General features: G+C 54.3%; 1 protein-coding gene across 3 annotated transcripts in view; it reads right to left on the reverse strand.

Annotated features, from left to right (window-relative positions):
- Window positions 1-16,583, reverse strand: part of Aatk (apoptosis associated tyrosine kinase) — a 38,029-nt gene extending 21,446 nt beyond the window's left edge. Inside the window, exon 1 of one of the 3 annotated variants that reach the window (XM_057774214.1) lies at window positions 16,230-16,583. In XM_057774214.1, the coding sequence (XP_057630197.1) occupies window positions 16,230-16,311 (82 nt within the window). In that variant the 5' untranslated portion in view covers window positions 16,312-16,583. Of the gene's footprint in view, window positions 1-15,946 lie in introns of all 3 variants that reach the window. The other 2 variants (XM_057774218.1, XM_057774215.1) reach the window with 2 other exon arrangements.
- Between the last annotated feature and the right edge of the window lie 9,840 nt (window positions 16,584-26,423).

Raw genomic sequence — 26,423 nt, forward strand, 5'->3', positions numbered from 1 at the left:
ACTCTCAAATCTACACGTATGCCTGGGTTTCTGAAGCCCTGCTCTATCAGGAAAGCCCCAGAGACCCACATCGGGAACACATGGAAGTCAGGAGACCTGGCTAGAGTCACCCCCAATCCAGCCATCCCCACAGATACCACATCCTCCATGCCCCATCTCAGCGCTTGGCTGATGGTGTTTCCCAGGTCAATAGTGTGCAGGGGGGAGGGAGGATGTGGCTTCACAGGGCCACGTCCACACGGCAGCAGGCCCTGACTAGGGGGGTGAGTGTCCCAAACACTTCATCCAGTTCCTACCAGTCTCAGCTCTTGCACCCAAATCTTCCGCTGCTCAGATTCCCCGGGGCAGCCATGTCACTGCTACTCCCGTAGCTCCGAGGTGGCCTACACTAGGGAGCTGGGCCACCCTCTCCCCTCTGCTTGTCTCGGCCCTCAGAGCAGGAGTTCTCGCTCCTGCAGTGGGCGTCCCCCTCACAGCTTCTTAGACTTTCAGGGAACTGAACCACGCTGAGATAATGGCTAGCTTTGTGTCTCACAATGCCCAGATTTGGTACAAGTGCACCTGCGGTTGGCAGAGCCAACTGCAAAGCTGCCCACCCGCTCCTCCCACAGCCTCCAGGGTGGCCCTTGTACTCTTCCGTGCCAGCCAATGGAAGTGACTTTAACCTTCTGACCCCAGTTGTCAGGGTAGCCAATGAAAACAAACACAGAGGCCCTTGCAGCTGGTTTCCACCTCAGGGGAGAAAAGTCTCCCAGGCAAGCCAGAGGTAGCGCTTGCCTCCGATCTCCTTCACCTGCCAGGTGACACAAGACAGGCCACAAGGGGAGGAGAAGGTACCCATAAACAGGCAGGCGTGCCTTGCCAGCCGGGCAGGTCCACGGGGGCCCTGACTGGACCATGGCTTCAGGCGATGCTCAGAATGCGACGGGTAAGGCTGGCCGGCAGCCAGCGCTGATGTGCATGGTGTGGGCCTCTCCCACACCACCCCCTTTCTTTTGTAGACTGGGCAGACGCTTTGTGATGCTGCTACCTGGAAGGTTCTGGGCCAAACGGTTTGCCTTTCAGACCACATGCGTGTTAGCTTGGCCAGACTGGCCCCTCGTGTGTGCTCAGTCACAATCCTATTCCGGGAGCAGCTGAGATGCAAGGGGAAGAAGGACAGGCCAAGGCCATGGGGAAAGGCCAGGGAGACGCCTGCAGGATAGTTGGAGCCCCTGAGAGGGGACACAGCTTTGGCCCGGTCCTGCCTTCCTGGGGCTACCTGAAATGTTCCTGCCCCCACCCATGCATCCATGCCCAAACTCACAGCTACACTTTTGAGTAACCTACAGTCCAAAATATCTGGGGGCCAGGAGGCCACCCAGGTCTCCTCATTACACAGACCCAATTTAGGTCACAGCCGATACCCACTCCTGCCACCAGGTGGCGATGCCTGGACATTTTACAGTAACGGGTGAGTGGGGTCAAGAGCCTCTCAACTACTTGGCAGGGGTGTGGAGGAACCCAGAGGCCACCTTGGGCTGGATGCAACCCCAGTATCTAATGTATGGACAGACCAGAGAGTGGCCGCGGGAGGGCAGGGGTCAAGGACAGGAGCTTGGAGTGTAACGGTTCCCGGCATCCTGGCACAGAATACTTCCTAGGCAGCTGGGAGGTGACTCTGCCAGTTGGGGCCACCTGCGTGCTCACCTGCTCTGTGTAGTCATGTGTCACACCAGATGCCTTCAGGCCCCCCATTCCACAGCCTTGCCATCAAACACCCTGGACCTGGTTGTCAGACACTGCCTTCGGAAGAGCAGGGATAGCCAAGACCCCACAGAGTGGTGGATGGCACCCAGAGCCCGGTCCCTTCCCTGACAGGCTCCCTCTGAGGGCCCCCAGGGAGGGGCAGTACTCCCAGGCCTGTGGGGGCCCAGGGGTTGCTGGCAGGTGCTGTCTGCTCACCAAGCCCAGTGACTTCACCATGCACGGCTCCAGGGAAAGGTGTTTAGGGCAACCTTAACCGAATAAAGCCTTGTCCCCTCCAAGAAGCCGCCTGTGGTCTCAGGGTCCTGGGTCACTGTGGTTGTGTCCTCCATCCATTCCAGGGACCAGCCCCTGAAGAAATGTGTGCAAAAGGCTGCTTGACCACTAGTCTCCGTGTCTTTTCACAGATGACAGAGAGGCTTCTGGTCAGAGCGGAGATGAATACCCACCTGTCCTCTACAGGATGGGATGAGCTCACTCCAGCAAATGCCATTCTACCCAGGGTCTGCCAGTCAGGATGTCCTGCCAGGCTAGAAGGGGCGGGTGGGACAGAAGTTGGTGCCGGAGCCCAGTATAGGTCAGGACTGCCACCTCCCACCACGAGGCCCTTAGATCAGCCTCCTCTCCAGATGGAGTCCTAGACAAGTTCAGCTGAGAGGATAGGCGCTCCCCAACCCCTCTTCAGTACAGCCCTCGATGGTGGGGGAGGGGCTTGGCTTGGGGCCTGAACCCTGAGCCCCAAGAGCAAGGGGTTGTGCCCTTTTCCAGGGCCCTGTGACTCATGTCTGCTCAGCACCACATGAAGGATTAGCCAGACACACACGGGCCACCTGCTTAGAGTTGGGGACCTGGATACCACCACTACCTTGTATGGTCTGTCTAAACTTGGCCTGTTTGCCCTGAGCTCTCCCAGCATAAGCACCCCACAGATATTCACACATGAAGATAACAGGAGCATAGAGCTGAAGGACTTGATCACCCACCCACAGATGCGGGCATACATTCTGGGCACTTCGTCGAGGGTGCCCCAGACAGGTTACCTAGCCTGCCGCATCTCTGCCTGGTTTATTCCCAGGACCACATCTACCAAGGGTGTTCTTTGCATCAGAGAATTCTCTGTGGAAGATCCAAGTCCACTCCTTGCAGGCCTGTAGCGGGCCACCTGCACGTTAGGCTTCATCAGGGAGGGACCCAAGAAGAGGAGGCTGGCCTGGTAGCCTCTGCGGAAAGGCAAGGCTTTCAAAATTGGAATCTCGCCTCCGTGGTCCTTGACCTTCAGGGTCTGCAGGAGAACCTGGTCATCAGGCAGAGCCGTGAGCTTCTGGTACAGTGTGAGCCCTCTAGCCTGGCCACAGTTTGCACCACTCCTTTCTATGCAGGCAAGCCTAGAGTGGGCACCAGCCAGGCCTGCGAGGCCAAAGTACGCTCCCTCCAGTCACATGCTCCCCTCATGCCAGAGCAGGTACCGGGGAGCCACCACAGAAAAGAGCACCTTGGAGCTCTGGGGTCTCTTGGAAAGATCTGATGACATCCATGTTACCTATCCAGAGAAAAGGGGCTACCCCCTCCACATGAGGTGAATTACAGGGAGTTGGCCCCAGTAACTTGGAACTCGCTGTGCTTAAGAGAAGACTACTCTCCAAAAATCAGAGATCTGTCTTCCTCAGGGACACGAAACTTCCCCACAGTGATAGGGGTTCCCATCTGTGCTGATGCAAGGCTTCACTTCAGTAATACAGATTCCCCTCCAGGGACACGAGGCTCCCCTCCAAAGACATGAAACCCCCTCCAGAGACACAAGGCCCCCCTCCAGGGACACCAGGCTCCCCTCCTGGGACACGAGACTCCCCTTCAATGACTGGAGTGTCCCCTCCAGGGGCATGGGACCACCCTCAAGTGACATGAGGACCCTCATCAATGGTGCAGGGCTCCCCTCCTTTCTGCCTTGTGTGGCCTTAGTAACTAGGGTCTCCTGACACAGACTCGGCCTGGACCACACCTACAGTATCCCTCTAAGTGCCCCACAAAATGTATGTGGATAAGTAGAGTGGCAGGCAAGAGATGGAGCTCAAGGGGTCAGGGTTCCTGGCAAGAGGGTGTCCACAAGGTCACCCTCAGGGCTCATGCGGGACCCCAGGAAGCGCTGCTGCAGTCTGTGGGCTGCAGAGGACGGGAGGACGGGGGTCAGCATCCCGCACACTCAGTGTGCCCATAGGTGGGCTGCAGAGGCGGCCAGTCACAGGAGTCTATACCCTTTAAAAAGGAAGGAAGCAAGGGGTAAGACAGGGTGCTTGCCTTGTCACATGACACAAGCTACGCCTCAAGGGGATCTAACAGGGAACAGACACAATCAGGCTTGAGCAGAGAAGCCAGCACTTGGTGGGACAATAGTGGTGGAAGCTCCTCTACCTGAACTGCACAGCACGTCTCCACGGATCACAGGAAAGAGGGAATACTGGAGCCAGCGTACAGGTGTGCGCCTCACTGGGGATGAACCCAGGGCCTCTACAGGCTCACTGAGTGCTAAACCGCTGAGCCACACCTTGGCCCGGCTTCCTCAAGGAAGACAGAATGTGCAATTAGAAGCAACACACACATGCACAGTGTGCTGGATTTTTACTTTGCTGGATTCTTCTTTCTTTTCTTTAAAAAAAAATAAAAGACACCTGTAATCCCTATACTGGAAAGGCAGATACAGGAGGGTCTGCTGGCTAACCAGCCTAACCAAATTGATGAACTTCAGGTCCAGTGAGACCTTGTTTCAAAACTAACTGTTGAGCGATTGAGGAAGACACCTCATGTCAATCTCTGGCTTCCATACACACGTGTGCACACATACATGTGCACATAAACATGAACACGTTTATGCAACACAATAACTGAAAACACTTAGCTGAAGTAGCCACAACCAAAGATAGAAAAAGCAGGATGATTCAACTCCATGACCATCACAATCCCAGCAAAATTCTTCACAGACCTCAAAAGAACGGTACTCAACTTCATATGGAAAAGTAAAAAACCCAGGATAGCCAAAACAATCCTGGACAATAAAAGAACTTAGGAGGTATCACAATCCCTGACTTCGAACTCTACTACAGAACTACAGTACTGAAAACAGCCTGGTATTGGCATAAGAACAGACAGGAGGACCAATGGAACCGAATAGAAGACCCGGATATCAATCCACACATCTTTGAACACCTTATCTTTGACAAAAAAGCAAAAAGTATCAAATGGAAAAAAGAAAGCATATTTAACAAGTGGTGCTGGCATAACTGGATATCAACATGTAGAAGAATGAAAATAGACCCATATCTATCACCATGCACAAAACTCAAGTCCAAATGGATCAAAGACCTCAACATGAAGCCAGCCACACTGAACCTTATAGAAGAGAAAGTGGGAAGTACACTTGAACACATTAGCACAGGGAACCACTTCCTAAATATAACCCCAGTATCACAGACACTGAGAGAAACAATTAAAAAATGGGACCTCCTGAAACTGAAAAGCTTCTGTAAACCAAAGGACATGGTCAACAAGACAAAATGACAGCCTACAGAATGGGAAAAGATCTTCACTAACCCCACATCAGACAGAAGTCTGATCTTCAAAATATACAAAGAACTCAAGAAATTGAACACCAAAAGATCACATAATCCAATTTTTTTAAAAAAATGGAGTACAGACCTAAACAAAGAACTCTCAACAGAAGAATCTAAAATGGCTGAAAGACACTAAAGGAAATGTTCAACATCCTTAGTCATCAGAGAAATGCAAATCAAAACAACTCTGAGATTCCATCTTACACCTGTAAGAATGGCCAAGATCAAAAACGCTGATGACAACTTATGCTGGAGAGGTTGTGGGGAAAAGGGAACACTTCTGCATTGCTGGTGGGAATGCAAGCTGGTACAACCCCTTTGGAAGTCAGTGTGACAATTTCTCAGAAAATTAGGAAACAACCTTCTTCAAGACCCAGTAATACCACTTTTGGGTATATATCCAAAGAATGCTCAATTTTGCCACAAGGACATGTGCTCAACTATGTTCATAGCAGCTTTGTTTGCCATAGCCAGAACCTGGAAACAACCTAAATGCCCCTCAACTGAAGAATGGATAAGGAAAATGTGGTACATTTGCACAATGGAGTACTACACAGCAGAAAAAAATAATGACATCTTGAAATTTGCAAGAAAATGGATGGAGCTAGAAAACATTAATTTGAGTGAGGTAACCCAGACACAGATAGACAATTATCACACGTACTCACTCATAGGTGGCTTTTAAACATAAAGCAAAGAAAGGCAGCCTACAAACCACAATCCCAGAGAACTTAGACAACAATGAGGACACTAAGAGAGACTTACATAGATATAATTTACATGGGAAGTAGAAAGTATAAAAAGACAAGATCTCCTGAGTAAACTGGGAGCATGGGGACCTTGGGGGGAGGGTTGAAGGAGGGAGGGGAGAGGCAGGAAGGGAAGCAGAGAAAAATGTAGAGCTCAATAAAAAAGAAAAAGTCACCCAAATCTCCCAGAACAAAGGTCACACTTACACAGATGCTGTTATAGGGACTCCCTTCTTGGAGGAACGAAAGTCACCCCTGACCTAGGGTCTTGCAGTCTGTGGCAGTGCCACTGTGGGGTTCCAAGGGCACAACATCCCTGACTGTCAGTGCAGCTAGGCTCCAGCCTGCTTCCACCTGGAGTGAGACCCTGGAGCCCCAGACATCTGAGAACCCAGACCCCTACCCCACTCTCCCCTGTGATGCAAAGGGAATCTCAAACAGGAAGAAAGCAGCAGCCAAAGCAGACACAAGACTGAGCCAGGAGATCCAGGCAACAGACGTCCTAGGTGTCCAGGACCAAGGCCAGGGCCCAGTGTATGTCCCAGAAGTCCCTTCTGTGCCGGCTGGAGGGTATTAGAAGTCAGGGGTCCTAGGCAGAGGAGAGAGGAGGAAGGAAATCCTTCCCCTGGATGGGAAGAGTTCCTGCTCAGGTAGGGACACAGACACCAGTTCAGCCCCACTGTGTCCCCTACAGCATCAGCCCCACTGTGTCCTACAGCATCAGCCCCACTGTGTCCCCTACAGCATCAGCCCCACTGTGTCCTACAGCATCAGCACCACTGTGTCCCCTACAGCATCAGCCCCACTGTGTCCCCTACAGCATCAGCACCACTGTGTCCCCTACAGCATCAGCACCACTGTGTCCCCTACAGCATCAGCCCCACTGTGTCCTACAGCATCAGCCCCACTGTGTCCTACAGCATCAGCCCCACTGTGTCCCCTACAGCATCAGCACCACTGTGTCCCCTACAGCATCAGCCCCACTGTGTCCCCTACAGCATCAGCCCCACTGTGTTCTCCTACAGCATTGGTTCTTTGGTTCCTGGTTCTCAGTCCTAATGGCCACCAGGACTCAGGTCCTCTCCACAGGACATCCCAGGCTCAGAGCAGAGGTGCCTAGAATGTTTTCCCAGCATCATGGGCCTTTCCTAGGCTCTCCTTCTGCCCTGACTACCAATAGGGGGTAAGTGAGGCAGATGTAGCAAGGTGTAGCAGTCCCCCAGAAGGTAAGATAGTATTTGAGGGGCCTGGGAAAGAAGACTGTATCATCAAAGGCCAAAGACCTTTTTGTTTGGTTGGTTGGTTTGTCTGTAGCTTTGGAGCCTGTCCTGGAACTAGCTCTTGTAGACTAGGCTGGCCTTGAACTCACAGAGATCCGCTTGCCTCTGCCTCCCGAGTGCTGGGATTAAAGGTGTGTGCCAACCCCGCCAGGTAGGTCAAAGACTTTTAGTACTGTCCACCTGGTGCCTCCCCAGCCTTCTCAGCCCCAGTACACAAGGCAGGTGCAGGCTCTCACACGGAATGCTGGGCAGTGAGAAAGGCTGCTGGGTTACAGCGCAACCTCTCCCAAATAGCAGCACACTGGCCCAATGGCTACAAAGTTGCAGTATTCTGCCAAACGAGGTGCAAATAAGCACAAAGTATCCTTAGACCACAGCCCACCGTCTTGAAGACCACCCCTCTGCAGACAGACCCGCAGCCAGGCTTCCAAGCAAGCAGTACGGTGAGGAGGGGCTACAGGAGACAGACACAGCTTGGCACGGCCACAGGGACAGCTGGTTGGCAGGTGGATACAAGAAAAAAGACGACATGAACGCCTGACCTGGTTCTTTGTTTCCAGACCATGGATCAGCTCCAGGAGGGCAGGTTATTTGTAAGACCCGTGTTGGCACCCTCTCTGTCATCCATGTGAACATGGACTAATATGATCATCTGCACATAGAAACCCAAGAGAGCAGTTCGGGACGGGGAGGGTGGAAGGGTTCTGGGAAGGTTAGGGTTCTGGGGGCACCCACTCCTCCATCCTCACACTTGCAATCAGATGCATAGACACATAGGCACTTACACAGGTACACATGTGTACCCAACAGCTACACACACACTCACCCGCCCCCATCCCTGGGTCATCATGCACTTGTGTTCACATACATGTGCACAACACGCTTACATTCCCTCATGCATACACAGGCACACAGTACCTGTGCTCCACATTCACACATACTCTCGGATACATACAGGTGTGCACACGTGTTCACATGAGCACTCTCCCCCAACAGACCTCCTCACAGGGATCCCCTGTGAGTGTTCACACACACACACACACACACACACTCACACTCACACATATTCTTGTCCTAAGGTCTCCATGAAGCACTCATTGGGGTCAGCACCACCCCCCTCTACTTTTGGACTGGATACAGCATCCACTTATTGCAGGGACCCCCACAGGTTCTCCTAGCAATCTCCTTCGAGACCCCAATGCCTGCCTTCCCGGACCCTCCAGAGATCACCTTGGAATCAAGTCTACCAAGAGGACTGGGTACAGACAGAAGTTCCAGGAACAGAAGGAAATGCCGCTCACAGGTGACGTCACCTCCACTGACAGATATCAAAGCCAAAGCCAAGTCTGACCTCCCAGCCCTCACCCCTTTCTCTAGCTTCTCAGGGCCCACCCCCAGGCAAGTCCAAGGGTGGAGCGGTTTTCAGCATATCCCTCTGCCCCACATCCCAAATCCCCTATAGCCACCCAGCTCAGGTGGCTTGGTGGGAGTGGCAAGGTCATAGTCACCCAAGGTCCCCATAGCTCCATTCCCAAGCAGTTCCCTGTTCCACACACACCGGTCCTTCTACAAGGACAAACTTCAGCTTTCTGACACACACCCCTTGGCCTGATCACACTCCTGGTCATCTTGGAACTCTCTAATTTTCACACATGAGATGCCCAACCTAAGCCCTGGTTGGTCAAGCAAGAAACCCAACTAGACTGAAAAACACACCGAGCACACTGGCTTTGGCTATGTTTGGACAGGACTTGTAATGAAAAAAAAAAACAGATGGACACAAACAGCAATTCCAGCTCCTGAGCAACGGCCACAGCACCACCCTCGGTAACAGGAGGCGCTGGGTAGAGAATGAGGCAGCTCCATGCCAGCAGGACGGGCAGGAGACGGCCTGTGTGGGCAGGACAGGCTAAGGGCAATAGCAGGTCATCTCTTTCTGTCATCCGCCCTCATGAGCCAAGAAGTGCCCCTCAGCTTAGTGAATGCAGCTTCAGGATAGACAATGACCGGTGCCCACTGGTGCCCAGGAATTGATTAGTGGAGTGGTCAGTGTGGCTCCCTAGAACAAAGAGGGTAAGTGCGCCAGTGTCCAGAGCAAACACTCCCACCGTAGCCTTCAGGCTGGCCAGAGGTGCCCACCCTGCCTGCACTGCAGCCATCAGACAGGTCAGGATGACAGGGAAGTGGACAGGTCAGGATGACAAGGAAGTAGACAGGTCAGGATGACAAGAATGTAGACAGATGTCACCACGCACACAACTGAGGAGGGCGAACCAAACCTACAGATGTGTCCCCAAAGCAACCAAGGTTTTGTAGAACCCACACAGGGCCACGGGGTAGAATCCACACAGGGCCACGGGGTAGACTCCACACAAGGCCATGGTGTAGACTCCACACAGGGCCACGGGGTGGAATCCTCACAGTGCCACAGGGTAGCCAGGCAGCCTCGGAGAGGCTCTCGGTGCCTAGTGAGACCTTCTGTAGGGGTAGGGGGAGCCACAGAACAGTGTCAAGGCCAGCTCCTGTGGTATGTCCTCATCAGAAACAGACCAGGGAGGCCAGGCGACACAGGACGTGGGACTATGCTGTCATGAGATGGACAGGAATGGCAGGGTGGTAAGAGGAAATGGGGAGTCATGACCATCAGGGTGTTGGGTGATTACTAAGGAGACAAAATGTCCAAAATGAGCTATAGTAAAGACCGCACAACTCTAAAAATACTAAAAGCCATGAATTCCGTGTTCCCACAGATGAGTGTACGGTATGCAAATGAAGTCACAGTAAAGGGGAGGGAGGGGCAAGCAGATGTAGGTGGAACACGATAGTGGGGGGGAGGAGAAGGGAGGGAGAAAGGGGAAGAGGGAATGAAGGAAGCGGGGTGTCTCTCCAGAATACTCAGAGGAGTGCCACAAGAGACGGCCCAAAGTGGACAGAACCCAACGTTAGCCTCCAGAGCAGCCACCTCTGGTGCACTGTTCTTAAGGTGTGAATGACCTGCAGAGGCCTGGGGCAGCCAGAACGTGGCTCCGTGGGACAGACGAAGGGGGCTGCCAGGGCCTAGAGTGTGGCCTCGTGGCTGTGTCCAGCTGGAGCAAAGCCACAGAACCTCATCAACACCTAAGCATGCATGCACCATTTAGCAATAGATGGGGAACTCAAGGAAATCCCGCATGTGGTGTCCCGCAAACAGCCCCATATCTCCAGTTGACAAATCAAAGAACTCTGGCTGCAGCTGAGAACCACCGAAGCCCTCCTGCCTAGGTCAGCCCACTCAGGTACCCTTGGCGCTGCTCAGAGCGAGGTATGAGCTGCGGGATCGGCTGGGTGCGGGGAGGGATCGGCTGGGTGCAGGGGAAAGGAAATGCACCTGGCTATTGTCAATTTCAGGGCCAGATTGCAGCTCAGCAATGAGTTCCCAATGGGCACACACCATTCCTAGGGTCCCCCCTAAGCGCCACAGAGAGTGGAGGAGAAGCTTAGGAAATAAGACACATGGGAAGCCAGAAGTCCCAGTGAGCAATGGACTCTATGTCAGTCTTGCAAAGATAAAGGACAGCAGCGTCCACAGATATCCACAGACCTCAACGCTCAGCCTCAGTGCCCAGCCTAGGAGCCTGGCTCCCTGTCCCATCAGACTCTCAAAGCAGGCAGGTGAGCCCTACAGGAAACCAAAACCAGCTGGTCAGGGCTACCAAGTCATGTCCCCAAGTCAGTAGACCAGTGACAAGAGGAGACCTTCTCAGGGACCTCGGTGGTGGACTCTGTCCCATAGAGAAAGTAGTGGCTCATGCAAACCTTGGGACGGCGGTATAGAGAGAGTCAAGGCCATCCCCATTGCGAAAGGTGCCTGCTTCATCTCATCTACCTGTGACCGATGACACGGACTGCCCAGCCCACCGACTACAGAGGCCTTGCCCACTCTGGCGACTGCTCAGGATTTCTGGTAGGGTCCTTGCTGGACCTGAGTTCTGATGAACTATGAGTCCTCCCTCCACCCCCAGTCCGACAGGGATAGAGTAGCCAGAGCCCTCCGGCGTCCCCACATACCGGCTGCAGTCTGCTCCTGTGAGGCTCCAGCTTTGCCCCACCCACAGTGGCCTTCTCGAGAACTCCAAACCCCACCCCACTCATGTCCCAGCCCCCTGACCCTAGCCCTGGCCCTGACGGAAGTAGGCAGGGGATGCCACGTGACTTAGCCTCCTGTGACAATCCTCAGGCAGCCATCCACCCAGACAGTCAGCCTGGGAACTAGCTCCGGCCTCGGCCACTGCCCTCATTTCCTCTGCTGGCTTCCTGAGCTGGGGGTGGGGAAGGCCACAGCCACTGGTCCCATTGCCACTAGTTCCTTTGTGACAGGCAGGCAAGGCCCAGACTAGGGGACCTGAAATCAGAGTCCCAGCAGGCACTATGGCCCAGATTATCACACGACGAGAATAATGGGTGACACAGGGGTCTCCCCACCATAGACATAACCTTCAGCCTACCTGGGAACAGACGTCAGAACCACTGTCCTTTGAACAAGAGCAGGTCCCCTCATGGTCTGCCTCTGGCTTCCGTCCAGTTGACCCTAGTCCGTCCCCGTCCCAGTAGCCATGAAAGAAAGGCAGGTGGCCACAGTCCTGGGAGGAGGGCCTGGCAGAGCACTGGGCACAGCCCACCCTCAGGAAGTACTCCATGAGTGCAGGACAGGTGCCAGAGACATCAAGGACATTAGTCACCAGGACCCACCATGTATGCCCAGACATGTGGCCGACTGCTCCTTGGTCCCTGGGCCTGAGGGGTACTATACCCAAATTCTTTGGCTGCCTGGGTAAAGATCCCAAACTGGCGGCTTCTGTGGGGTGTCCAGCCTTGCTGGTTCTTCCAGCTTGGGGTGGTGGTCCTCTGCTGGTAGTGCTTTCTCTTGACTCCAGAACCTCTCCCCGCACCCCTCATTTCTGTGTCCTCTTAGCAGGATATCTGCCACTGGATTTAGGGCTCACCCCACCCTGAGGTTCGGGGGGTCATAGTCCCGGTGATACCTCCCAAGTGAGCACATACTTGTAGAACCCTTGAGACGGGACAGTGGAGCTCAGGCAAAGAACCCTGTGCCCTGCAGATCAGGACAAGGGATAAGGGAGCTCACACCCACAAGAGTCCCCCACAGAGGTGCCTGCACACTGTGCACACAAGGTACATGTGTGCAGGTACACACTTGGACATGGACATGCCTAGGTCCTGCCAGTCAGACTATGCCTGTCTCATTCGCCATGTAGGAGGTGCGTGTTGCAGGTATGTTTATGTCCATGTCTGCGTGTGCCACACATGTACAGGAGCCTGCATGCCAGGGAATGTTGGGGAGAGCAGCAGAAACCTCACATGCCTCCTGCCCCTGCCCCAGGGTTCTGTGACCGCCCTCTGGTGGTTTCGCTGAACTACTCCCAGAGAAGCAGCCTGTATATAGCCAGCATGCCACCTCTCAGACGGGTCACCCCTAACCTACAGGCTTTAATGGCTCATCAAGAAGAGGTCATACTGAGGTAGGGTCGGCCTTAAATGTAGGCCCTAAGCTTCCTGTAACGGGGCCCACAGGCAGCGTGACAAGCCAGAGACAGCACCCTGTACCCTACATTCAGCTGCTATGAAGGCCTGGCTGGTCGGTGTCTTCAACCAGATCCAGTGACGATCTGATTTGTCACTCAGTGAGTCACAGCTTTCCACATTCCAAGTTCATCTGCGAGCCAGGGACTAGTGCTCCTGGGGACCCCCTGGCTCGTTTTCAGGGCCACCTTTGTCGCAAGTCCCAAGTACACCCATCCACATGCCACTCAGATCCAGGTCTTCTGCCACAGTCACTATGAGCCCAGGAATGCCAGTCCCGTACCCTGTCCCATGTGGACACCTAGGAAACAACATCCCAGAAGGGCGCAGCCAGGGTCTTCATTCGGAGCCCACCATGGGGTGAAGACTTGAGCAGGGACCAGGATGTAGGTTGAGGGGCTGGAGACAGCGAGCAGCGGGCACCGTGCAGGGTAAGCGGGCAATGGCAGACAGCGGAGTGGAACAGCCATGCCTTCTCTGTGCTTCTGCAAGCTGCCAGGGTGGCTGCCAGCTCCATACCCCCCTGCCTCAGACAGGAAGCCGGCAGAGGCCGCCCTGACTAGCCTTGCCCGGTGCCCAGCGCTCCACAGCACCACGTGGACCACCTTACAGATAAGCAAACTAAGGACTAGAGAGGGTGAGACATCAGGGAGTGAGCAAATAGTGGGGGGGGGGGCGCTAGGGCTCCCCCAGCCCCAGCGTGGGAGGGGCAGTCCCAAAGTATCCTGGGAGTGCAGGTTCCTCCGAGGGAAGCACCTCACTGGAGTCCTTACACCACTGCTAAGGGCCCTGGCCACTAGCGACAGTACCAGGCCCCAGCAAACATCCCTGGCCTATATTAGCTCCCTTAGCTGCACCAGGCACACTGAGGAGGAGAGTGAGAAACAAGGTCAGTCCCCTGCCTCAGTGCGAGCTGACTGCCATTCACTCAAGGTCATCAGCTCCTACCCCTTCCAGCTGCTCTTGTCCTCCATGACCCCCTGTCACCCCTTTTCCTTGACTGTCATGCTCTGTCTGCCTGGAGAGCGGTCTCAGAGAGACTTAAGGAATGGCCGAAGAGCACACAGCCAAGAGACCACTGGGTAGGGTCTGCCAAGAAATCCTTCATGGACACCCACATCCTGGGTGACAGGGAATGGGGCACAGAATTAGACTTCACAGCAGGCCCATCTGGGTGCTTGTCTGGCCATGACACCCCATGATTATGTTCAGCCCCAGCAACCTGTCCTGTCCAGGGTGGCGAGGGGCCTAGCATGCTAACAGCCTCCACTTCAAGCTTGCCTGCCAGTCCTACGATGCTTGCAGACCCGGCCATAGGTGCAAGGGCTCCTTAGGGGACTGTCGGGGAGCACTGGACAACCCATAAACACTCTTCAACCACACCAACACGAGCCTTCCTTTGAGCTTTGGTGGCTCTAACTTCGACAACATCAGCTAGACCATCTATCTCTCCCTACTCAGCCTCTGCGGGTACAGGGGCCTTCAGGCACCAATTGTGCCCATACCTCCTCACCCTCACAAATGGCTCACCAGGTTCCTCCTCCAACCCAGACCCAGACACAGGCATCACCATCCCATCTTCCAAAAGGGGAAGCAGAAACCCAGAGAAGCAGACAGACACAGGGACTCTGATGGCAGAGAGTGGCTCGTGAGCACAGGCTTAGCGGGAGGGCAGAGGATCCCATCTTTCCCTCCAGCACCCAGACCTGCCTTGCTCCCCACTAAGTCCCCCATCGCCACCATCCAAGCCCTCGGGGCAGCAAGGGCACCATGCCCACAGGCACACAGCTCTCACGTCCCACTAGATCATCACATCAACACTGTAATTACACAGATCAGCTGCACAAGAGCACAAGAGCTGCCTGCAGTCCTGCCGGCGCTCCGAGGTGGGGGAGGGGCGCTCCTGTCCTGGGTACCCCGGAGGAGAAGGGGTGACAAGCCACGGGGGCAAGACTGGGCAGGTGGGAGGATGCAGGGCTTCCTCCCTCTTGTGAGCAGCCTAGGCCCCACCCCTATCCAAACAGCTCCAGGGCCACCTGTCTGGAGTCTGGAAGGACTAAGTGCTGGGTAAAGCTTGCCATGGGGGACATTCTGCAGCCCTGATGTTGGGGATATCAGTCCCTAAAGGGGGTCTGGGCCTGAAGCGGCTGCCCAAGGCCACCTCCACTCCTGCCCTAGCTTCAGTGGGTCACAGTCACTGCTGCTGGTTTCTGTGCCTTCGGTTGGACGGTAAATGGTGACCTTCAAGCCCCTTGGGTCAGCCAGAAAGTCACTTCTGAGCAAGGGACATGACAGCCCTAAGCCCATTAGGCAGCTCCCATCAGCCCCCCTCCCTAGGAGCAAATGCCTTCAGATGGAGTCCTGCCCGGGGGACTCGGTGCATCACAGTACACATTGGCCCCACTCCAGGAGGGAGACCCAGGAGAGCCATCACGTGTGAGTTGGGCTTTGTTTGGGCTGTGCAGCCCAAGCCAAAGCCCGGGGGACATGTGGGTGGGACTCGTTACCCTCCCACTCAGGACAAGCAAACAGAATCCGCTTTAGAGACAGCTGCCACAGCCCCCTCTGCCCTCCACAGCTGTCCACCCTGCTCGGGCAGCCGTGGTAAACACATTATCCCTGTGTCCACAAGCCAGGTGGAGCAAGAGGCCCACCTCTGGTCCTGTGCGGCCAGCTGGTCAGTACCACCCCTCCAGAGGGGGATCTCAGGTGGGCTCATGTTAGGGGGTCTTCATTGACCCCCACACACACCCACCACAAGCTGCCGGGGTGGGGGTGGGGGACTGGCTGGATAGGGATTTGCAGAAACCAGCGGCAGGTTTGGGAAGGGGCCTTCCGCACCAAAACATGGACCAGCAAGCTCCCACAGTGGGCCTGGGCTCCTACCCTGCCTTGCAGAACACCCCTCACCTCCCCAAGGCCCTGAGTCCTGGCAACCTCTCTCCGGGACACCTGGGGCCAACACAGGCCCTCTTGTCCCAGTTACCTGCGCCAGGGAGGCATCCAAAGAGACAGGGGCTGATGCTGCCAGCCAGAGCTGGGGGGGCCGGCTGTGCAGAGGGTCTGGCCCCAAGGCCTGCCCACCTCCGGAGACCTGTAGTGGGTCCTCGCCGGTCCCTGTTCTTCTGCGGGGACTCAGGGCAGAGAAAGGGTTAATTTCCAGGCAAAATGGGAAACCGTGGCTCCAGCAGCATCATGTCGGCAGTGGGAAGACAGGTGGGGGGGCAGCTGCAGCCGCAAGGCCGCCTCCGAGGGCGCCGCGGACTCACCCGGGTCGAAGTGGGAGCTGAAGGCGAAGCTGGGGTTGAAGAAGGACGACGACATTGCCAGGGCCAGCAGCGCGATGGGCATCCCCGGGGCCGGCGTTGCGCTCAGGCTCAGAACGCCCGCGGCCTGGGCCAGCGTCCCGGCATCATCGCCCAGCGGCCTCCGCAGGTGCGGAGCGCACGGCCCCCCGCTCCTAGCGCCCCCAGCCACCGCCGCAGCGCGGGCACCAGTGGAGGCGGCGACAGACGAGGCGCCTCCGCCCGCCGCCGCGGCGCCGCGGGGCTCCGGCTGGTGCAATCCGAAAACACGCGGGAGCGCGCGCGAGGTGGGGGGGACGGGGTGGAAGGGGGGGATGGAGGAGGGGGCACGAGGGTTCTGGGGGTACTGAGCCGGGACAAAGCAGGGAAGGGGCACGCAGGTCGTGGACAATGGGGGAAGGAGAGGGGTCTCAGAGGCAGGGGGGCTATGGGATGAGGGGGATGCAGATTGAGGGCACAGAGGCTGGGGACAAGGAGTGGGGAACAGAGGCAGAGGAGGAGCGTGGGTCGTGGGACACTAAGTGATGGGAGGAGGCACGGAAGCCCGGACCAAGGGGTAGGCAGGATGAAGGCTGAGCGGCACGGAGGCAGGGGTTAGCAGTGCACAGATGATGGGGCTATAGAGAGGGATGAAGGCTGGGAGCACAGACACTGGGGAGAACGAGAGGGGTCAGAGGCAGAAAGAGGGGCATACAGGTTGTGGGACACTAAAGGATGTAGAGGGGCCCGAGGCTGACGCTGCGGGATTTGTGGAGCCCAGAGTGGAGATACAAGCACAGAAGGGACTCGCAGGTCCCAGCAGAAGGGTGTGGGCGGAGGGAAGGGGTTTGGAGGCCTGGGCTACCGGGATGGAGACGAGGGCACAGAGAGGGGAGGGACACTGAGGTGTTGAGATGCAGGCAGTGGGGGGCACCGAAGCTGTGGGGACCCGAAGGGGTCGGCACGGAAGTGGGTGGGGTGTTTGGAGCCGGGAACTGCGGCAAGGGCGGGAAGCATGAAGGTCGGAGGTTGGAGGTCTCAGGGGCCTGAGATGGAGATCCAGCCCTGGATGAGGGGGAGACTGGAAGCCTGCCAGGCATGGACGCTGTGGGCGTCTCAAGAGGTCACTGAGGTCGTGGGGATTGTCACAGAGGCCAAGAGTCATGGAGGAGGTTATGGACAGGAGTGGACATGGAGGTGCGGAGCCGGGGTCCTGCTGAGTAGCGGAGGGTGCACGGAGATAGATGGGGGCACCCAGGAGCTTCGGGACACCGGGTCACTCGCAGGTTTGGGGGGTGGCTTGTCGGGAGGCGCTTGCGCTGGTGGAGGCGGGGGAAGCTGTTTTTGTACTAACCGCCTGCGGCTGTGCCACGCTGCGACGAACGGCCGCCCCCACCCGCACAGATCGGCCAGGGCGCTTGGAGCGGGCGGCGGCGCCGGGCACGGACGCTGCTGTGCCCTGCGCCCCTCCTCCTCCCGCCGCAGCGCCATCTTGCAGGGTTGCGACGCAGCTGCGGGCCTGGCGGCGAGTAGGCGGAGGCACGAAGAGGGGCTGTCACCTGCAGCTCTGGGGTCCTGGACAGTCATACGGTCACTCATTCATTCATTCTCGGGCCAGTTACAGAGACCCTTGGGGTCCGCAGTTGGAGAGCAACGGGATTATGCTATCTGGAAGCCTGAGGGAGTGGAGTGTTTGAGCAGAGGGTCCGCAGCGACCGGAGCAGCAGAATGGTTAGGGTCAGCAGAGTCAGAGAGATCATGGGACCCTGCTTTTTCCAACCTGACGCTTGTGAAATTTGGGGTAGTCATCTCTGCCCATTTTGTCAGTCGTGGTGACGCAACACAGCTCAGCTGGAGGGCCAGTGGGCTTTGGGATAGTTGGCCTTGAGTTTGGCTGGCCAGATATTAAAGGACTCAGAGTTTGCGGTCCCCTTGGAACCCCATGGAAAAGTGGTGGAGACAGCCCCAGTATTCTTGGAGTCGCCAATGATCACCGGTTCATGAACTAGCTTCATCCTAGGTTGAGGGGCCGGCAGCAGGCACCTCTAGGTAAGAGGACTTTGCTCTGGCTCTTCCCTGTTCCTTGGCCAGGGTTGCCGTGGAGTTCCCACCTGCTTCAGTGTGTATGCTCTGATGTCAGAGGACATTCTGTAGTTCTGCCCCCAATCAAAGGGGATGCAGTCCCTAGAAGCAGCTGACCTCAAGAGCGTGGCCTGGCAGAGGCCAGGCTTATGGGAGAGGTGGCAGGCACATCTAGGAATGAAGGCTGAGAAAGAGGGGGATGAGCAGGCTAGGAGCCTTCAGCGAGCTAGAGGGTGAGGCTAGACCTAGAAGAGGGTGAGGTAATGAGGCCCCCACCTCAGAGAAAAATTGGGGTGGGGACCCCAAAACCTAGCAGTCATGTCCATGCACAGTTACATCACACTGTCCAGTCAGACTTGAAACGCTGACGTGTGCAGGCTGCTCGGTGAGGAGGCCAGTCAGGAGGTCCAGGGCTGTGGTTCTGTTTACAGGAACAAATGACCAGAGCAGCCTGGTCCACAGAGACCAGCTGCAGACAGGGATTGCCGGAATCCCCGGAGAGGGGAAGTGCGGGGTGACCACGAGGCTCCTTGTGGAGCTGAGGACAAGTGTGCTGGACTTGGGTAAAAGCGAAAGCTACAAGCCCAGCTAACCCACCGACCAGAATGACCAACCAAAGGTGGAGGCAATGACAAACAACTTCAAAAAGATACTCCATTTATTTATTGTGTGTGTACACACGGGTACGCCTGTCGTGGCGCACGCATACAGGTCAGAGAACGGCTTTTGGGAGTCACTTCTCTCCTTCCTTCTGTGGGTTTCTGGGATCAAACTCAGGTCAGCAGGACCAGAGGCAAGTGCCTTTACCCACTGAGTCATCTTGCCATCCCTGAATTACAGACTTTAAAGTGTAAGCATTCAGGCTGAGCGGTGGTGACGCACACTTTCAATCCCAGCGTTCACGAGGCAGAGGGAGGTGAATCCCTGAGTTCGAGGGGAGAGTGAGGCCCAGGACAGCTAGGGCTACACAGAGAGACCCAGTCTGGAAAGACAAAACGACAAAGTGTTCGACAAAGTGTTCTTCATGTATTTTTGAAACAGGGTGTCGGGGAGCCCAGGCTGAACACAAGCTATGTAGCCAACCTTGTTTTTTTATTTTATATATATATATGTGTGTGTGTGTGTATAAAATATTATATGTGTTATATATATTATATTAATGATTTAATTATAATAATATAATTTTTATAGAATATATAATTATATATAAATCTCTATATAATATAATAATGTATGATATATAATAAACATATATAATATATGTGTATTATGTATGACATATTATATGTAATAATTTAATTATAGTAATATAATTTTTATATAACTTATATATAACATATAATTATGTATATAAATCTATAGATAGAGAGAGATAGGTTTCTCTGTGTATCCCTGACTATCCTGGGACTCTCTGTGGACCAGGTTGGCCTCTACTCAGAGATCCAGCTGCTTCTGCCTCCAGAATGCTGGATTAAAGGTGTGCGCCAGCATCTCCACTATCACCTCCTCCACCACCACCACCACCACCACCACCACCACCACCTCCTCCACCACCATCACCACCACCACCTCCTCCACCACCACCACCACCACCACCACAGCCTGGCTTGACCTTGAACTTTTGATCCTCGTGCCCTTACTTCTAGAAGTGTTGGGATCGCAGGCAGTGGCAGCTCTTCGCCCAGTACAGTGGCAGTGAGTCTCAGGTTTTGACATCTTAATAAAGTTGGTGGGAACCTAGTGATGGAGTGATTATGTCCCAATGCAGTATTCTAGGAGCCCATTTTTATGTTAAAGAACATTAAAAAAAAAAAGACAGGTGAAATATTCCATTTTTTAGTAACTGCAAGAACAGAGAGACAGCTGAGCCCCCAGAGCCCGAGGCCACAGCTACCACCAAGAATCCACTGCACCTCCATCCTGGCCATTCTGAGCAGAAGGCACATGCTAAAGACAGAGCATGGGAGGCCTAGTGTTCTTGGTCACCTTTCCAGACCTTCTAGGTCCCACGGTCCCATCCCAGTGGAAAGAAGAAGTCCTTTCTTAGCATAGGATCTAAACCGTCCTGGATCCTGCCTTCTTCCTGCCCTGGGATGCTCCACCAGGGTCCCCTGTGGCTGAGACCACGGTGCTCAGGCGGGAGGCATGGATGGGGAAAAGAAGGCACAGAGAAGGAGCACGGGGAAGAGGGGGTCCCGTAAGTGTCCTGGGGCTGCCAGAGAGAAAGGACACAAATGATGGCTTGGGGCCACAGGACTCATCTTTCCAAGTCTGAAATTGAGGTGTCAAGAGGACCACATTCTTTCCAAGGGCTTCTGGCCAGGGTCCTTCCTTGTTCTCCTGGAATTCAGCTGTTCCTTCTTTGGCTGAAGGTCTCAGTGTGACCCCAGCCTCTGCCTCTGAGGTTATTGGATTTAGAGAGTACTTTAGACTGACCTCTCCCCGCCCCACTCTGTGTGTGTGTGTGTGTGTGTGTGTGTATAGTATAGTATAGAAGTATAGGATCGAAACCCAGGGCCTTTTGCTTTCTATGCACACGCTTGGCCACTCAGCTGCTCTCTGGGCACTCTGAGCATTTAAACCCCAACACATTAGCATTTCTGTGTGGTTGCTAGGCTCCCCGAGGGAGCAGACAAACCTGTGCTGGATAAAGTGGACACAGTGGATATCCCGTGCCTGTAAGGTCCACACCCCACTATGGGAACCTCCAGGATTCAACCAGTGAACCTCCTGAGAGCACAGAGAGAAACTGAGGCACTGCAACATGTACATTGCAAAATGACCCCAGCCCACTGCTGATGCTGGCACCATAGGGCATAGCCTCTAGGAGGACAAGAAGGATGCACAGTGACCATTGCACTCATAGTGTCCCTGTCTTCGGGGAGGGGACTGTCTTTTTCCCAGCATTCTCAGAGACGGCCCTCAGTCCTGGAAAAAGCCTCACCTATCACAGAAGCTGGTGTTCAAGAAGCTGGTGGCGTGGCCAAAGAGACTCCAGATGGCAGGGACAGCCTGCCAAAGGTGCAAAGACTCCTTAGCCTCTCCAGGAAGGTAAAGCCCTTGCTCAGAGCTCAGAGCTAGGCAGGAGCCAGAGGACAAACCAAGTCTAAGGCTGGGACTTGGGGGGGGGGGACTCTTCTAATAAAAACAGCTCCCTAGGAAAGAACTTGCTCCCCTTCCAGTAGGGCAGGGGACACTGGTGTGTGAGGAGGGCAGACTGCTTCGGCTGCTCCAGAAGAGAGCGTGTCTGCATGAGCTCCTTAACAGCTCCCCCAGGAGGACAGGGAAATGACAGTCTGGTGTTTCCACAGCTGTGAGGTGGGTCCTGTGGGTCCTGTGGGCCAAGGCCACGCAGTGACCAAAGGAGCAGCTCAGCAGCAGTGACACTAGAGACCCGTAAGAGACAGGCCAGCAGGGCTGGGTGTGGTGGCGCACGCCTTTAATCCCAGCACTTGGGATGCAGAGGCAGGCGGAGCTCTGAGTTCGAGGCCAAGCTGGTTTACAAAGTGAGTTCCAGGACAGCCAGAGCTATGAAGAGAAACCCTGTCTTGAAAAAACCACAGAGAGAGAGGGGAAGGGAGGGAGGGAGGGAGCGAGGGAAGGAGGGAGGGAGGGAGGGAGGGAGGGAGGGAGAGAGAGAGAGAGAGAGAGAGAGGCTATGAGAGAGGCTATGAGAGAGGCTATGAGAGAGGCTATGAGAGAGGCTATGAGAGAGGCCATCTGTCAACAGCTGAGGGCAAGGCTAGCTTTAGGACCCTTGAAGGGCTGTGTGGTGCTTGTCTCTTGCCTCCCCTCCCTGAGATCATTTCCTCCCCGGCATCCTTGGCCAGGCCAGGTGCTGCTCCTACATCTTCCCCTGGGGACACTTGTTTCTATGACTTTTGTTTTCCTGAAGACATCAGCCTAGTTGTTGGATAGCACTGAGAAAACAGAGGCTAAAGGCTTGCTGCAAATTCAAGGCGAGCCTATTCTACAGAGTGAGTTCCAGACTACCCAGGGCTACATAGCAAAACCCTGTTCCTGTGAACAAGAATAAATAAAAGAAAGAGCTGGAGGTGTCATTCAGCTGGTTAAGGGCTTGCCTAGTACTCATAAGGATGCCGGTCCCATCCCCGGTACCTTGTAAATCAAGCATTGTGGTGCATACAGGCCAGCCTAAATTAGAATAAAATAATAAAAGGAAATAAAAGCATCCCTTCCCACTCTGCATGCTATGTGGTGAAATCCACATAACATAAAATTAACCATCTCAAGGCAGAGGAACTAGTAGTTCCTAGTATTTACACACCCAAACTATTGTGTTACCATCACCACTGCCCCTGCAGAACAGTCCTCTCCTCCCAGAAGGGAACTGTTCCTGGAGAAAACCCATGGCCCATCCCCCTCCCTGAGCCCCACGCAGCTGTGACCCCTGCCCGGTCCCTGTGGATCTGCCTATTCTGGACACTACTTAAAAATAGAGTTCTATAGCGTGCTGTGTTTCCTGCCTGCCTCTTTCACTTGGCACGGAATTCCCAAGGCTCTTCCACGTGGCGGTGCATGGCGGACTGACTCCTTCCACAGTTGGATTGGGCTGTATGGGTTTGTGTGTCTCAGAGGCAGCTGCTGGTGCCTGGGGAGGACGAAGTGTGTGAACCTGTGAGACAGAAGCAAGACTGGCAGCTCTGCACCAGGCGACACGTAGAAACGAACACAATGACACGATGAGGAGGTGTCACCTCGTAACTTTGCAGATTGCGAGTGAACTGCAAAGATCAATGAGGTGTTTAGGCGGTGGTGGCGCAAGCTCTTAATTCCAGCACTGGGAGGCAGAGGCAGGCAGAGCTCTGTGAGTTCAAAGCCAGCCTGGTCTACAAGAGCTAGTTCCAGAATGGACTCCAAAGCTACAGAGAAACCCTGTCTCGAAAAAAAAAAAAAAAAAAGCACTCTGAGGCTTAATTTTTTTTTTGTTTTTTGTTTTGTTTTTAGAGAGACAAGGTTTCTCTGTAGCTTTGGAGCCCATTCTGGAACTAGCTCTTTTAGACCAGGCTGGCTTTGAACTCACAGAGATCCTCTGCCTCTGCCTTTCAAATGCTGGGATTAAAGGAGTGCACCGCCATCACCCAGTTGCTCTGAGGTTTAATATTAATTACATATTCTTTGGCCTATTAGCTCAGGCTTCTAATAAATTAACCCATTTCTCTTATTTTATACTTTACCATGAGGCTCATGATTTGTTACCTCTTGCTTCTTGGGTGGCTACATGGTGTAGGGTGACTTGGTTTCAATCTCCACTAAATAGCCCCACGCCTATACTCAGCTACGCAAGCAATCCTACTTAAACTCAACTCAATGGGTGATTGAAATAAAATAAAGTAAAAAGGTTGGGCATTGGTGCCGCACACCTTTAATCCTGGCACGCAGGAGGCAGAGGCAGTTGGATCTCTGTGAGTTCAAGGCCAGCCTGGTCTACAGCGTGAGCTCCAGGACAGCCAGGGCTACACAGAGAAACCCTGTCTCCAAACAAAAAAAGACATAAAAGAGGGCCAGGGGGATGTTGGGAAGAAAGGGTAGGAGAGTAGAAGAGAGTAAGAGAGAGAACAGAGGGGATGATCCTGGTCAAAATACATTATACAAATGTATGGAACTGTCAAGGTCTAAATAAAAATCATAAAATAAATATTTTAAATTAAAAAAAAAAAACGAGAAGACAAAATGGGCAAAGAAAGATTGGAAAATGCTGGAAGCAGACAAATGCCTGGAAGTACAGCAAAGTCACCCAGCACCTTCAGCCACGAGGGAACAGCAAACGTGACCAAAACTCCCACCTCGTACCCACCAGGCAGATTCTAACACACCCAGGAAATAACCAGTGTGGGAAAGCCACGGACAACCAGAGCTCTTGTGTACTGCTGGCGAGATGTGAACTGGTGTGGCTAGTGTGGAAAAGAACACCAACCTCTCCAGACACTAAAGTTTGGATCCCTAAACCATCAGCAGTTCCATTATCTCGTGACAGAAACGGGCTCCAGGAAATGCCGGCTGCCTTGTTCCTAGAGCCAACAGGTGCAGAAAATCTCAATGCTGTCCATGCAACAGACTCTCACCTGGCCTTAAAAACAATGCTGAAGGTTGGGGTCTCGCTCTCTTATCTAGCAAACATGAAACCCTGGGTCAGTGCTCAACTCAGCATAAAAGGAAAAGACAAACTCACAACAAAAAACAAACCAATTATGGAATTGTTTGGTTCTAGAGAAAACGCTCAGTAGTTGGGAACATTTGTGGCTCTTCCAAAGGACCCCGTTCTCAGCACCTGCACCAGGCGATCCCATCATTCACAGCCACCTGTAACTTCAATTCCAGAGGGTCCCATGCCCTCATCTGGCTTCCAAAGGCACAAATGAAATCTTTAAAACAGTTCTGACACACACTACAACATAAATAAATCTGGGGATATTATGACAAATGAAATCGCAGCCACGGATGGGAAATGCCATACATCTACCTAAGGTGTGGGGGGTCCCCAGAATTGTCACGTTCATAGACAGAGAGTTAAACAGGTTTCTAGGTCCTGGGGGTGGGGGTGGGGTGAAGAGTACGGTATTCAACAGGGACAGACTATTCATGTGGAAAGGGAGAGGGCTCTAGGATGGGCGCTGGCTGTGGCTACACAGCCCTGTGAATGAGCTCAACGTCATGGTCTAAAAGGAAGATGGTCAATTGGTCAGCAGGACGAATGCCTCTAACCCCAGCGCTCAGGAGGCAGAGGCAGGTGGATCTTTGTGAGTTCGAGGCCAGCCTGGTCTACAGAGCGAGTTCTAGGGCAGCTAGGACTGTTACACAGAGAAACCCTGTCTTGAAAAACCAAAAAAGAAGGAGGAGGAGGAGGAAGAGAAAGAAGAAAAAGAGGAGGAGGGGAGGAGGAGGAAGAGGAGGAGGGGAGGAGGAGGAGGAGGAGGAGGAGGAAGAGGAGGAGGGGAGGAGGAGGAAGCATAAGAGGAAGTAAGTGGATTGTACCCAGCCTAGCAGGAGTGAAGACACTGTATCTAAAGAGACATCTGAGTCCTTCCCTTTGGGTGTCAGAGGGTGAAACAAGAAATCCCAGGGGACTGGAATTCCCCAGGAATCTCCCTCTGGGAGAGGGAAGGGATGAAGCCTGTGGCAGCCAGGAGAGGCCGTCGGGACTTCCACAGCAGAACCTGGAACTGAGACAGTGATCATGGACCACACCTTGGGTACCGCCTAGCTACGTGTGACTCCGGCCTCACTGACACCTAAACCTCGTGTCCCTGCTATGACCGGGAAGTTGCTCAACTCTCGGCAAAGTGAGCTGCGGGGACAAACTGATGTCCCCTACCCTGCTCTGAACTGTCTCTGAAGTCTTCATTGCAGCTCTCGGTGGCTCCCTTCCCCACTTAAACGTGACTAGACCGGGCCTCAGTCTCCTCAGGCACCCGAGATGGGGCTTGTTTTCTTACTTTCCTGCAAGAGTGGCCACAGAGGCTGCCTGGGGGCTGCTGTGAGTGTCGCTGAGGCCTAGGTGGACATTCCTTGTCCTCTGCTGTGGTCATAGGCGTCCTTCATTAGTAACTACGGAACCCTTATACCACAGCTCGGTAGTCACCCATGAGCCAGGGACCTCTGAGGGAAAGCCGCACTCCTCCGAGGACACAGGCCTGTCAGCTCAGAGTGACCACCAACAGGTGCCAGGCTCCGTGCACGGTGAAGTGATCCGGAAGATGAGTAACTGATGCTCACAGACGGCCAGGGGAGAGAGTGTGGCTTGGACATACAGGACATACTGAACTAATCTCTGTATAGTCTGGGGTTCTCATGGAATTGCTGCTGAGGACTTGTGGGGTAACTGGCAGGCTCTGGAACCAGCCAGCTCTGATGGTGCCAGCTGACGGGAGACAGAAGGGAAAGGAGGGGCTTCCTAGGTACAGAGAGAGGCATGAGGATCTGGGAAGGATCTGGGGCTGTTTGCGGGTAGGGAGCCATTGAAAGTCCATCCAGGCCTGATTGCTGGACCCCAGGTCCTGGACCCCATTTCCAGCACCATGGGAGAAGGGGCACCCAGGCAGCAGTCCAATAGGAAGGGGGCAGAGAACCAACACA

Source organism: Chionomys nivalis, chromosome 7 (genome assembly GCF_950005125.1).
Source record: "Chionomys nivalis chromosome 7, mChiNiv1.1, whole genome shotgun sequence".
NCBI lineage: Eukaryota > Metazoa > Chordata > Mammalia > Rodentia > Cricetidae > Chionomys > Chionomys nivalis.